The sequence below is a fragment of the Centrocercus urophasianus genome, unplaced genomic scaffold, assembly GCF_019232065.1.
Source record: "Centrocercus urophasianus isolate 14NV4802_14NV808 unplaced genomic scaffold, USGS_Curo_1.0 seq_261, whole genome shotgun sequence".
NCBI lineage: Eukaryota > Metazoa > Chordata > Aves > Galliformes > Phasianidae > Centrocercus > Centrocercus urophasianus.
In genome coordinates, this window is record NW_024884824.1 from 1 (window position 1) to 14,495 (window position 14,495).

At 44.9% G+C, this 14,495-nt stretch overlaps 1 protein-coding gene across 2 annotated transcripts; it reads right to left on the bottom strand.

Annotated features, from left to right (window-relative positions):
• Positions 1–8,327: 8,327 nt before the first annotated feature.
• LOC122164585 (ETS-related transcription factor Elf-2-like) lies at positions 8,328–12,477 on the bottom strand. Of its 2 annotated transcripts, XR_006170270.1 has the most exons (3): positions 12,457–12,477; positions 9,485–9,680; positions 8,333–8,519 (listed from the first exon to the last, which is right to left on the bottom strand). XR_006170270.1 is itself a non-coding variant. In XM_042826692.1 (2 exons), exons 1-2 carry the CDS (start codon positions 9,554–9,556, stop codon positions 8,343–8,345), a joined length of 249 nt encoding a protein of 82 aa, XP_042682626.1. In that variant the 5' UTR covers positions 9,557–9,680; the 3' UTR covers positions 8,328–8,342. The 2 variants fall into 2 exon arrangements, 1 of the variants encoding a protein (XP_042682626.1); XM_042826692.1 differs by lacking the exon at positions 12,457–12,477 and having other exon boundaries at positions 8,328–8,519.
• Positions 12,478–14,495: the final 2,018 nt, after the last annotated feature.

Below are 14,495 nucleotides of genomic sequence, written 5' to 3' on the forward strand. Positions count from 1 at the left end.
GCGAGGCAGCGCCGCCCGCAGCGCGGTGCCGGCGGGGGCGGACGGACGCCGGGTGCCGCGACGCCGCCCCAACCGCGCGGAGCTCCGCGTGCAGGGCCCGCACGGGGACTCCCGCGGCCGCGCGTTTCCGACCCTCCCTCGATGACGCAGGGGGCGAACCGCCGCTTTGTGCGCGGAGTTCAGACTGCCCGCGGCCCGGCGGACGAGGGGAAAGGCCGCGGCTGCGAGCGGCCGCCTGCCGTCCCGTTTTAGCATCCCCGCGACGGACGGGAGCAGCGCGAGTCGGAAGCGTTCGGAATAAAAGCCCGCAACTGCTCCGCTCAACAACTCGCATCCTTCTGATGTCCCCCTACTCTTTCTGCCGCTCTCACGGCATTTTAGGAGCGCAATTCCACGACCGTATTCTCCCCCCCCCATACACACACACCGGTGGGGCACCAGTCTCAGCCCCGCACGCACAGGCAGCGCAGCGCTCGCTCCTCCTGGCAGCACGTTCCCGCTAGGGGACACCGCCGCTTTCCCCAGCAGCCAGGCCCAAGGACACGGAAAGGCACCGCGCGGGCACGCAGCTCCCTGCCCGGCCAATCCCCTCCTGAAGGAGGAAGGCCGCTTTTCCCCTGCGGTTCCTTGTGTTTGAACCGCGTGGTTTTGCGGTATTTTATGCTGAACGCGATTTGATTCGTCCCAGTAATCTAATCTTACTATTTCAAGTGGGGAAAAAAAAAACAAACCTACAGTCGCTAGGAAAAAAAAAAGCAAGCATGCACTTTTTAATCTCTCTTAAAGCCTCCAGCCTCGGCAGTGGGCTAGCAGCAGGGCTGCAAAAACAGTATAAAACGATATAAACGATAAAACAAGGCCCAGAGAGGCAAGAAATAATGATATTGCAGAATAGGACCATGTGAAGATGAACTTCCATTCCTCCGCTGCTAATAAATAAATACAGGGTTTTTCAAACCCTATAGGATACGCTGTGTTTCACTGTCATGAGTTCACACAAGCTCAGCTAGCAAGGCAGCCGGGCCTCCTCCAAGTAGACCCACACCTTATCACATGCTACAAGCAATGATTGCCAGAAATACATAAAGAGAAAAGAGAAACCCAACAGCATCCCACTGTTCAGGAAAGCCCACGCTGACACTAAGGTTAATGACACACATGAATTACCACTTAGTGCATTCACAAGTGATTTCAAGAGCATTTCCAGCAGACACACATCTCCAACTCCACGCACTTGAGAGTCTGGCAGAGAAGGCACTTGGATAACAGGAATACAGTGTAAGTGAACCACACCGCCTTACACTTTGGAATACAGGAGTAAAATAGCTCTAAGTTCACCCTTTCCTAATAACGCATACGAACAACTCCATTCAAGTTCAAGGAAACAAGTTGCACCTTTATACTGATTATTCCTTAATAGTGAAAGACGACCCAAGAGAAGAAGCGGGATGGGATTAACTGCATGCTAGGCAGCTGATGTACAAATTCAAAATAAGACAAAGGGAAAGGTTTCAGCTGATCTGCAATGAGAAAGGCTCACCTATCCAGCGCTTTCTCGGGCAGTCCTCAAAACCAGTACAACACCCAGCAACTACAGAGGAATTGCAAGTCTCATATCCCACAGTTTCCCATGCCAAGTTTCCTTTTCCATCACAGTTCTTTGGAAACATCTCTGTTAGCAGATTGTAGCTTCCCTGAGGAATGTCCTTCACGAGCTTTGTAACTCCACATGCTAAAATGACAGCCCTCTAATGGCACCTTTATCCTTCCATGCCCATCTCTGATGGCAAACATTGAATCGGAAAGACAGACATGTACTTAACTATTTTTATCCACAGACGATTCCAGAATGATAAAGCTATGGCCAGAAAAGGCAAATTATCATAAAGCAGTTACTGATTCTTGGCAGTGATTGGTTTGACTTTGCTTGTGTAAAGAGCCAAGGGCAGGCAGCAATCTGTCACTGGGTGGCATTTGCAGTCTACGCGAATGCCTGCAATAGTGATGGGATATGGTTTTAAGCTGAGACAGGAGAGGTTTAGGTCAGATATCAGGAAGTTTGTGACACAGAGGGCGGTGACACACTGGAACAGGTTGCCCAAGGAGGCTGTGGATGCCCCATCCCTGGAGGCATTCAGGGCCAGGCTGGATGTGGCTCTGGGCAGCCTGGTCTGCTGGTTGGCAACCCTGCATACAGCAGAGGGGTTGAAATTAGATGACTATCGTGGTCCTTTTCAACACAGGCCATTCTATTATTCAGTGATAACAGAGGAACAATACTCAGCTGCCATCCAAACTAGAAAGTTTCAAGTAACTTCAGAATTCCAGGCCAGTTTTGCACAGAATCCCCATGCAATTCACCTCGAGCAATTACAGAGATAGCCCACTGTTGAGGACAGCAACCATGAAACTGCTGCCACTTCACTGCATTGCAACCCTCTGACGTAACGAAATAGATTTCAGAAACACCAAAGAGGATGCAACAGTCCCCTTTATCAGCCTATCACCATAATCACTAGCATCCCCTGTGGATTCCATTACAGAAAATAGCAGAAATAATGGCAAGATAAACACAATGTGCCCCTCAAAGAAGCTGCGAGATACTAAGCAGGGTGGCTGGACTGTACTAAGGCTGTCTCTGACTACACCATATCAGGTTGGACAGACCTAGGCTCCTAGTGTTCACTATTTGTGCAGCCACATAGTGAGGAAAACACGCTCAGGACTGGATACCACAGATAAATAGAAAGGAGTCATTCAAAATAACAGAAGTCTCAATACCGGCATGATTTCTTGTGAATGCAGAATAAGACAGACAGCTGTGTCTCAAAAAATATTGCTATACGCAATCCCTTGCATAATTGTAATAAAATTATTCCTTATGAGTCAGTCACCATACCTTTGATCAATAAATACCGTTATCTTACACCAAATTCGTCTTGGCCTGAGCATACATCATACTGCATTCTGATTTCAAGACACACACTACAGAGTTGCTCAGCTTCCATCAGTAAAACATAGCGGCTGACTCTTTGATCAACAGTCTGCAATTCCTCACTACCAACTAGAACTAGACTTGGAAGGTGGAAAGAGCGTGCGAGTCTGAACGTCCCATTCTAGCAAGCCATTCAGTCAGCCTCATATTTACCATAGAAAATAATAATGACTGAAAAGCATACGTTAAATTAGGTTTTATAACAATGAACTTAGTTTTGCAATGTTGTTTTTTTTTTTCTTAAAGCACCAAAGGAGCACTGAAAGCAGCAAGGTAGAAGCCTGAAATCTAGACAGAACTGAATACCACAGCCAGGCCATTACTGCTACACAAACACATCAACCACAGAGCACCTGCACCAGCTCTTTCCATTAATATCTCAGAAAAGGAAACGCCGGCAAATATGACACAAAATTTCAGCTGCCGCTCAATTTTACATCTGATTTCAAAGTGTCACTGAAAACAGAGGTTCGTGTCTGCAGCAGGAATGCTCCAAGAGCTACACAAAGTAGCACATGCAACTGGAGGGGCATCATTTTGTTTCATCCTCACTGATATTTAGCTAGCAAAAATGCAATGCATTTCTTGACAGTGTGAGAACTCACACCAGTGTAGTAGCAATTTCTCTTTTGACACCATGTGAACTCGCATTCTAAAGCTATGTTCATGTTAGGGACATTTAATCCTTGCAGTAGAGCAACTATTCTGCACTTCACTCAAAGTTTCATGGCTGATTTTTTTTCTTTCATCTAGCTAATGGGCCTCATCTCAGCCCTTTGATGAAGGCAGCACCAACTTACGCTGAGAGTTCAGTGTGGTTCATAGTACATCCAGATTCTGGTTTCTAATCAGCACAGCCTTCTACAGCACACTGCTCTGCACTTAGAATAATTTCGGTCAAGCTGTCTGAGTAAGGAGACAAAGACCAATCACCACAATATGTCAGCACTACTGCAATGTCCACCAAATGCCCACTTGTCTTGTAGAAGAGGCAGTTCAATCAAATCACGTCTGGACGTGAAGGATACTTGGCTTTGTTTAACGCCAACGTACACATAATCAAATCAAATGTAAGTTTTTACCAGATCTAAGTCTATCACATCTAACAACTGATAGAAACCAAAGGGTTCACAGGTTCACAGCTAAAATAAGTAAGCGGAAAACAACTTCAATGATGATGAGAGAAGACAAGGAGATGCAGATACCGGAACAGGTAACAATTAGGGACTTTGTTACACAGACACACGTAACTGGTTCTCATGCTGATAACGGAGTAATAACCTGAAATTTCCTCTCCAAAAGAAGATTTGCCTTAAAAATAAACATTGGTTCAAGCGTTTCTTTTCTCGAGGGAGGAGCTAAGCCTTAATTCACTGCATATCCATCTCCTCCCTCCTTAACGAAGGCTATCAATTTACTTGATAACTTACAGGAACTTCCAGGCAGAAAAAAGCCTTCAGAGATCACAGACAAACAGTCTGTGGTATCATCATTGTTGTCTTTGTAGCACAATATTCTTCCATCAGACTGTAATCCTGCAGGGGCTCATTTTCAGATGTCCATGAAAGTACATGAAAGTAGTTTCATGCACACCTTCCACCCCTCTGTGGCAATACCATTTACAGAATTAAACCAGAATTTCAGCTCGCACCACAAGAGGATTTCCGATGGAACACCACATTCAAAGAAACGTGGCTCAAAGACAAAGCATCACCCACAGACAAGAACAGCAGATCATGTCTGTGGTACCTTCAGATCTGCATAGAGAGTAAATCCAAAGATTACATCATCTAATTAACTAACATACACATCCACGTTAGGGGCTCTGTGTCATGGCAGACAACTATAACAACTCCTTTTCAGAGACGCTGCTCCTTTCGGGATGGCAGTTTATGCTGTTACATAAACCACAAAGGTTTTGCTGTGAAGGGCTAAACACTGTAAGGATGGATAAGTAATCAGGAAGTAGAAGCAAACAAAATCCATGTATTATAAACCAATTGTTAAGAAGGCTTGTGATAGAAACACTTTGACTGTTCCAATAAACAAAGCTAGTAACTCTGTTCCCAATGGTCCAAAGGGTGATAAGAGTGATACTGTGCACAGGAAGATAAATATTATTTCAATGTAAGGCTGACACTTTCCCTTTGAAACATCAGAAAGGCTTTTTACTTCCACCGACAATGTCGTATGAGCACCTGAAAATATTAAAACCCTTGCATTTCATTTTCCCTAGATAACTCTATTAATCAAGTCTTTCCCCCATTCCCAGCACACAGGTAGCTTTTTATTTCCGGGAACAGGACAGACAAACAGAACTTGAACCAGCTGGTGTTTCTTACGGTAACCTTGTTGGGCTTTACTTTTGTAGTTCATGGGTTAATTTTTATAGTTGATTCACTAATTATGATTAATGATTCCCGAGCGACAAATCCAGATAGATAAGATAGATTAGCGGATGACTGGAAAGTGTCCAAAAGGAGAAATACAGATACGTACATATACACTCCCCTCAAATTAAATAAAAAAATCATCAGCATTCATAGAGTCATGGAATTGGTCGAGTTGGAAGGAACACTTAAAAGGCCCAACTAGGGTCGGTCATCTAGTCCAACTCCCAGGCAATTAACAGGGACACCTACAGCTTGCTCAAGTAGCTCAGAGCTCAGTACAGCCTGACTGAGAATGTCTCTAGGAATAAGGCTTCCACCACATCGCTGGGCAAGCAGTTCCAGTGCCTCACCACCCTCAATGTAACTGACTTTTTTATCATATCCAATATATACCTACCCTCATTAAGTATGAAGCCATTTCCCCTTGCCCTATCACCATACATGGTGATAAAGAGTCTGTCCCCTTCTTCCCTGTAGCTCCCCTTTAGATACTGAAAGGCTGCTACCAGGTGACCGTAGAGCCTACAGGTAACCATACTTTAGAATAAGGCCTTGGATACAACCCTCCCACAACATCCTTCTCTCCAAATTGGAAAGGTGGATTTAATGGCTGGACTGTTCAATGGACCAAGAAGCACGTCAGCCACCCTGCCATGCTGATCACAAAGGGCGCTGACCCATGCATCTGATGGCTAGAAATGCTGCCTTTTACTAAATTATACAGGACTCAATTAACTGCATAGTACAGAAAGGGTTCATTGAACAACATGATTTTTTTTTTCCCAAGATACGCAGAAAACAAGTTGTTGTGTGTATCTAAATTAGGACATACCAGAAGCACATACTTCACCTTACAGGGATCCTGAAATGCTCTTAGCATTAGTATATCATCTTTAGTTGTTTCTCTGTTTCAGCCTGCTTTCTCATTAACACCAACAACAGCATCTTCTACCACATCTCCAATGTCAAGCTGCTTCCTACCAAACGCCTTAAGCAACAAACATGGAAATAAAACATGCTGCAGTTTACACTCCTGCAGTCCATTGCTTGCAATGGCACATTACCCAAGTGAATGTTTCCTGGGTCCTTTGTATTTCCTGCCCTTCTGAACGTACTGAATATACTTCTGAACAGCAGCTAAAAAGAAAGAATCCTAGAGAAGAACTATGAGTTTTTAATTGGCATTTCCCCCAGTTGACTGTGGCCAAACATAATACTTAAAGACAGAAAGAGCTCATTTGCAACAGCTCCTTATTCTAAGAGCGCTGCTCTGTTAGTCATTAAGCTATCAAAATCTTACTCATGAGAAACAGGATACTTCATGTCCAAAAAGCAACACTACTTAATGCAGAAGGTATCAAAATATCAGCACTTGAAAGCTTTCAAATACAGGTTTAATTCATTAAGGTCAGCTTCCTGGGAGGAGCACCCTCACCTCCCACTTACCTTCATCTTAAAAGTTTTGTCACCACAGTGAAAAGCAACTTCTAAAAAAGCCACAGTTCATATCTTTCCTTTACATTAATGTAACTTACAATTAGTATATTTAATTTAAACTGCATTTCATTAAACTGGAAGCATTCCAAGACCTGAACAATTCGTTCACACATATCTTACAAAGTTGATGCATGTGATTTTTGATGCAGTGCCACGTGAGATTAACATTCCGATTCCAAAAATGTATGAGCAATTACATCCACTGTTTAGGGAGAAACTGGACTTTAACCCACTTTGATGGAAACGTGCACATATTTACTGCACTACAAAGTTCAGCAACTGTGAGAAGAGTCAGCCAGCTGTGTTTTGCCTATGTGACATCAGGAATTCAAACTCTCTCTCTAAGTTAAGCAGCCCCAAGGTATGTGTATCAGTCAGCCACGTTCCACTCAAGGGGTTTAGTACAGACTGCCCAGGAGGGTTTTTCCTCCCGTTGGTTGCAGTTCCCCGCCCCACATCAACACGCTAATTCTAGGAACAATATAGAACATTTTAGTTCTATTGTTTCTCTGCTATTTGTTCTAGCAAAATTAGCATAGGGGAATGTTTTTCAAAGTTTCATAAGTAAGAGTAGCACAAGAAAGCAGACGGGGCGGGTGACAGCCACTGCAACACAGCAGCAGCCTGACCATCAGCTGTCATAGGCTCTCATAGGAGCACAACCTCCATTTTTTCAGACAGTTCAAACAGCCAGTGGTCCTCAGGAAGCTCAGAGCTCACGAGCATGTGTTCTGCAGAAAGGTTTAGAGGTACGCGTATCTTCCTGCGCACAGGTCAGGCGCTTTAATGCCCAAGCTCTACTCTTTTCTTCATTCATAACTTATTTTACCGTATAGCATGGGTTAATTTCAGTCCATTAAGCTTTTTGCCTGTAACAGGACAGTCCAATTCCATTCCCTTCAGCCATGCGCTCCTGCCACTAAAGCAGCAATAAAACTGCTCTCAGACCAAAAAGGTAGGAAGAAAGGAACAAAGCGCAGAGCTCTTGGGGAGGGGGAAAGAGTTTGAAGATAGGCTAAGTAGAACAATGCAGTCCATGTTGCCAGTTGTCCTGCAGTTATTTGGCTCAGACACACGGTAGAACTAAATTCTAACCAGGTTCTTGGCTCAGCTGAGTTTTAAGAGCTCCAGGTTATCTAGTTAACCCCCTACGTAAGTAGGTAACAAACGCATAAATGGAGATTACCCTACTTATGAGGGCACACAGTGCTAGAAGTACAGCATCCTAAACCTGAGGGGACACTTTTACCTGTCAAACCCCAGTCCTGCTGCCGCTGAAACTAAGTACAATTAACTGCAGTGCTAACAGGTCTGATCCCAGGTCAGGATCTCTACCCTGTGAGTAAACATAAAGCCACATTCCTCAGGGACCTCTAAAAGTAAGAAAATCTACTAAAAAAAAAAGAAAAAAAGAAAAAGAAAAAGAAAGAAAGAAAAGAAAGAAATGAAAAAATAAATTAAAGTCTACCTGTTTCCACAGTTTCAGTCTCAATTTCTTGTTCCTCTGCTACATCTTGCATCAGATAAGTCTCGTCATCATAAACCAGGACCTGAGCAGCATAACCCTGTTCTAGTCTGGCACTAGGAACTGGCTCCACAATCACAGCTGGGAATTCAGAGACTGGCTCATTTTCCTATAGAAAGGGAAAAACAAAAAAAAAACCCTCTAAATACTGCACTGTTGAACTCCAAATCAGTGTTTTTCTCTTATGCTTTTACAGATTTTTTGAATAATTATAACAATTCTGAAGATTTTTAAAGGAAATTTTCTTCTAAAGGAAGAGATTTAAAAAAACAACCAAGTAGAGCTTATTGTTCACGCAGGGGATACTCCTGAATCTCAAAGGTCTTTTTTACTGACTCTAAGCACTTAAAGTTATCTGATGCTTTAAATCTTAAGATATTGGAAAAGACCAAGCTTCTAAGTTACTCAGCTTTACCAAGTGTTTCTTCTCACTCTGCTCCTAGCAAAATGTAATCAAGCCTTTCTGCATATACTGCAGCATACCTTTGTCTGACCCATATCTTATGAACATTCATGCTTTGGATTAAGTATGTAAGTTACCATAAAAGAGCTAGCTAATTTGAAGCCCACATGCCTATCTTTCTTTGTTTTAGGATCAAAATGTCTGTGGCAGTATATTTAATCTGTTCAGGTGTTGCAGGAGTGGAATCCTGCCAGCTACAGTATTTCCTACTACCTACAGGACAGTAGAATGCTTTTGTTGTGGTTTTTTTCTTTTTTTTTTTTTTAAGAATGCAAAATACAAGCAGATACAATGTTTGAAAAAGGTCCTTCTATTGTTTTGCTCACCTGATCCTACCTTAAGTCACACCTAAGACCATTAATTTAAAGAGATGCTTAATACGCAATTTAATTCCGGAAGCTCAGTCTACAATTGTACAGCAGACTTCAGAGCTTCCTACTTCCACTTCTCTGCAATAAAACAACGATGTGCTAAGAGATCCTTGAAAAGCCATCTGCTCTGTAAACACTCCCTCGTCCACCTCACACACATGCCTACAGCAGCTTTTTCTTTCAAATTAGGATCGAAAGTCTAAAGCACGTTAGTAAATAGATTCTGCTTATTTGTCTAACCTCGTGGTTTTTCATCCCATTGCTGTCGAACTCCAGGCCAGGGCCTCCAGTGTCAATCACTGCTGATGTCATGGTGCATCCCCTGAAGAGGCTTGCAGAGTTGCTATCTATCCCAAGGACTATAATGCTGATGGGCTGAGGTTATCAAAGGCTTACATTCACAATCCACTTCTGTACAACTGCTAGGCGAGGGCGGCTGAAACACAAAATAATTTTAAGTTATTTGCACCGCTGATGTTAAAAAGACTTTCACCAGTTAAGAAAGTTACTGCATGCTGTATCTCTACATCAAGAAAGGGCACCAGCGAACACGAGAGAAAGATTGTGCTGACCTTGGTAAAGGTAACACTGAACACAGCCATATAGAAAAGACAGAGCTTACTTGTCAGACTAACAGACTAACTTTTTATTAGAAGATAATAAATAACAACCATGTTGACGTTTGACATCAGTGAGAAATTCAAAGTTACAGAGGTACAGATACATACAAACCATGCAATTTGGGCCAGCACGGCTTTCCTAGAGCTACTATTAAGTCAGGATATGTTTTTTTTAAATGACACTTTCTTTTTTCTACCGATTCCACAGCCATAACAGCTATAGATTCATTATAACACTTTCAACCATATTGCCTTTTTTATATAACACACAACCCATCAACACACATCGGATGGTTATCTTTTAAATTAAAGAGCACTGTAGCAGCACCACTTTTTCCCTTTTCTAGAGGAAACTGTCCAAAGTCTGAAGAAGGTCACTGCACATCATAACACTCTAAGCTGGGTAAATCACAGACTGGTTGAGCTTACAGAGATACACAACCTGCAACTTCTTCCATCTCTCCTGACCAGACTGAGGAGTAGAGCTTTGTTTCTAAACAGCTACAGTATATTTACCTTAAGTATTACTGTTTATCTCCTGTTTCTTTCCAAGAGGCAGATAAACCCCGGGCAGTGAGGAGCAGTTTGCTACAGCACGATGCAACCTAAGAAGTTTAGCTTCTTAGCTCCACAGGAGAAAGCACATATTCCATGTCAGACATAAGAAGCCAATCTGATATCAACTACCCTTGCAGCTAACTCCACTGAGATCAATGCATAGGAGCAGGTTGGATGAGCCAACCTGATCTGGTGTAGTACCAGATCTACAGGCTGGTGGCCCTGCCTGTAGCAGAGGGTTGGAACTCGATGATCCTTGGGGACCCTTCTAACCCAAGCCCATGATTCTATGGTTGTAGTACAACTCCAAAGCCCAACATAGACAAAAATAACCAAAAGGAAAAGTAAAAAAAACACTTATCCTGGAAACAGACTGTTCTACTTTTCCGTGATCATCCACATTAGAAATACTGCCAAGCACAATCATAACCCAACAAAAAAAGAGTCCAACAAATGGAAAATTTATTTCAGTTTGGAAGCGCAGGCTCCAACCAATTCCAAGCCCCAACATTATTCCAGCAATTCAGGAATAACGCATTGATACAAAAGCAGAGGGAGCTTCAGGCAGCACTCTTGCATAGACTAACCTGGTCCCCATGCTGTATAGCAATGCAAATAAATACTCATATACTAGACCACGACTGCTGTCTGTCATATTGAACCTACGATAATCCCACACAGGTGGCTAACGCAGCTGCAGCAAGAGAGAACGCTTCGTGTGTAGATCAGATTATGCCAAAAAAGAAAGAAAGAAAGAAATGTATTTATTTGGCTTCTAGGAATGAAGAAGCTTAGACGAATTCTGCACTGATTTCTCTCCAAGTGAATAAGCAATTACCTACAGAAGCAGAGGTAGGGCGATGTAAGGAACACATATGCTCTTAGATGATCCTCACTTTCCAGGCACAGCCAACATTTCTAACGAATAAAACCCTCCAAGAGAAAAATACATGGGAGAATCATTAAGGCACTACATCCTCGCGTTCGCTAAAAGGTGGTATATTTAGACAGATGACACAAAACAGTCCAGGAATCAACGAAAGCTACAGAGCCTCTGGAAATCAGGATTACAACTTCACACAGAGACTCTTCCTATTCAGTAACTTATTCAACAACCTTGCAGGGTGGAAAAAGACAGCAGCCCACCGACCCAGCCTGGTTTAGCCGTGCTCAAACAAACAGAACAACACACATCCTGGTAGGCGTGGGCTGTGCACGCGATAGAGTCCTGCAGACACATCTCTTGTTGAAGGAAGTGGCCAAGCATTCGCTCTCTACCCTATCGCAGAGCAGCACGCCCCAGTACACCCTCCTGCCTCCACCTTGAATCTCAAACAACTCTGGGCCTGTTCCCCATCAAGTCCCTTGCAACAGGGAAAAGGGCTTTGCTGCACCACATCTAATTCTTTAAACACATATCCTGTGGGAAAACAGAAAGAAACCGAGCTGCTCTCACCCTCAGAAATAGAATCGCAAAATGGTCTGTGCTACATACCCAAGCACCTCCCCACAAGAAATCCAAACACTCCTATGATGCTTTCTGCAACTACCAGACAAGGTTAAAAACACTGCATGCCACAGCTGTGCTGAGCACGTAACAGCCATCCAAAAACAGAACCTTAAGTCAATCCCTCAGCACACAACCGCTCTCCACTTAACAGCAAAGCAAGCACACAGCTCGAAAGAAATGGAAAACTGAAGTCGATAAGCTGGCATGAACAAGATGGCACAGCACGTCACCTCCCCTACGCCAGGTTTGGCTCGAAACAAAACTCAGCATAAATCTGCAAGTCGGTTTAGTTTCACTTCAATTGTAAGCACACAAAAGAAAAAGAAAACGCGGCGCTTGAAAAAAGCTCCACACGCTTGCACCCACACAGAACACAAGAAAAACACCCGGAACGCTGGGTAACACTGATGGGAGGCAGCTGCTCCTGCAGCACTCAGAAAACGTGTACGAGCCTCTGGAACAATGTCTCCCTTTTATTCGGTTGGCATCCAGAACCCCAAGGATAGATTTATGTGGATACCTACACAGATACAGCCGCAGGAGCAGGACCGAGGCCAGCAGCACTATCACACACCAGGGCTTTCAAGCAGGCCTTCCTTTGGGTCGGTCAGAATAGCTAAAGAAGTTGGCTTGCACACAGAATCAGTTATACAGACAGAAATGCAGCAGCTGAGATCGCTGCCGAATCCCACTGACTGCAACCAAGGCTTCCTACGGGTACAATAGCAGTCTTGCACAGGCAGCACCTCGAGCACACCAGTAAATGTCACTTTCACCCTGAGACCTACAAACTTAAAAAGAAACACGTTATGCCAACTGAAAAGCCTTTCCAAGACGTTTACCCTGACAGAAGAAATTGTGAGTTCACTGTGGTTTGTTGAAACGCGGAACAAGTCTAGAATCAGAGAAGCTTCTGCAAAAGCAGAAAAAAACAACTTCTCCATAGCTAAAGAATCACAAGGTCTGCCCAAAAAGCTGATGTGGGGCAATCTCTGTATTTCAGGAAAACAAAACAGACAGTCCAGGCTAGTTGCAGCAGCTTATCAACTACAACAAACGGGTACAGAAAAACAACTCAAACAGGGGAGTGCTCAGAGCACACTGTCCTGTCACAACACGTGTCCAAGCATCAGAGCCCCCACCTCACAAGGCAGTCATTCTACTGGTGAACACACAGGAATTATTACCACGGCTCCAATTAACAGCGTACCAACACAGCAAGGATCTCGAGGAACTCAACTTCCACGTGTATTTAACAAGAAATGTGACCATCCAAAGTTTGTTCTGGAAGCTCAATAGCTGAAGCCTATGAATCCTATGGACATGCAATTTCGTGGTGACATAAAAAGCACCAGCACTCTGCAGAAAGCTTTGTGACTTCAGTACACCTATCTGGACCCCGCCATGTTTTACCCTACAAACAGGCTCCCTTCCCACTGGCCCTGAAACCCCTCTCGCCCCTCACCGCCCTGCTTGGTCCCAGGCCTCCTCTCTCTGCCGTGCCAATTGTTGGCCCTTAACATCCGTTCCCACTCCGCAGCGGATCAGAGTAGGGAAAAATTATTCATCACTTTACATAATAAAAAAGCGGGGACCAACGCAAAGAAAAAAGTTAAGGATGCGGGTTTAAAAACAAAACAGCACAACAACAAAGGAAGTGGCGTGCACAAGACCGGATTCATATTCGAAGGATGTTCTAGAGGCCAAAGGGGTGAGAGCATTCAAGTCAGGAAGTTATGGAGATAGAAACCCTAAGCCCTCTAAGCGACCGCGCAGCACGAGGATGCACAGCCTCACGTTCTGGGGCTTTCTGAGGTAGGCATGGCTGGAACCTCATAACAGAGTGCCACCAAAGGGGCCATACAACACCTCCCTTTTCTAAATAACTGATAGCAATGGAGATAAGCAGAGGGCAGGGAACCCTGGCTCACACCCACGGCACGGTCCCACAAGGACCTGCAGCCTTTTATTTCGCTTCCTCAGGATCCGGGAAGCAACGGCTCGTGCAAACAACCCCAGATCCAGACCTCTCTGTTCCTCGGCACCCAATTAACCAAGCAGCTGTACCAAAGCCCCAGGAGGAGCTTTCAGCACACGCTAGCGCGTTGCTACAAAGCTTTCTCCAACACGCCAGCAGCATTCACACCGTTTTAACCCAAAATTACGGCACGAAACGCGGTCCCCATTCTACACCTTTCGGGCCACAAACCGCGGAGCAGCCTGGACGCGCTACTGCTAGAATCCCACTTCTGGGAGCGCCGAGGACCCTCCAGCGCAGCGCGTGGGCCGGCCGCACCCGCTCCGCGCCGGAGCCGCCGAGGACAGAGGCAACGCACTCGAAGCACAAGCCCAGCGGCGGGCACCCCGAGCCGGGCCGGGGGAAGGGGAGCGGCCGGCCGGGCGCCGCTCCGGCAGCACGCATGACAGCGAGAGAGCGAGCGGCCGGCGCCGCGCTGCCATCTTCCCCGCGCCCCGCGTAAACAAGGGCTGCCCCGCCGCCCCGCAGGCCGCGCCGACGCTGACAGCCGCCGGGAGCCGCCCGCCGAAGGGGCACTCGAAACCG

What these genes read in the sequence shown, in the direction of transcription:
- LOC122164585 (XM_042826692.1), bottom strand. Translation starts at nt 9,556, where the DNA reads ATGACATCAGCAGTGATTGACACTGGAGGCCCTGGCCTGGAGTTCGAC. An exon ending in ATGGGATGAAAAACCACGAG is followed by an intron (nt 8,520 to 9,484) that starts GTTAGACAAATA and finishes CCCTTTCTATAG; the next exon opens with GAAAATGAGCCAGTCTCTGA.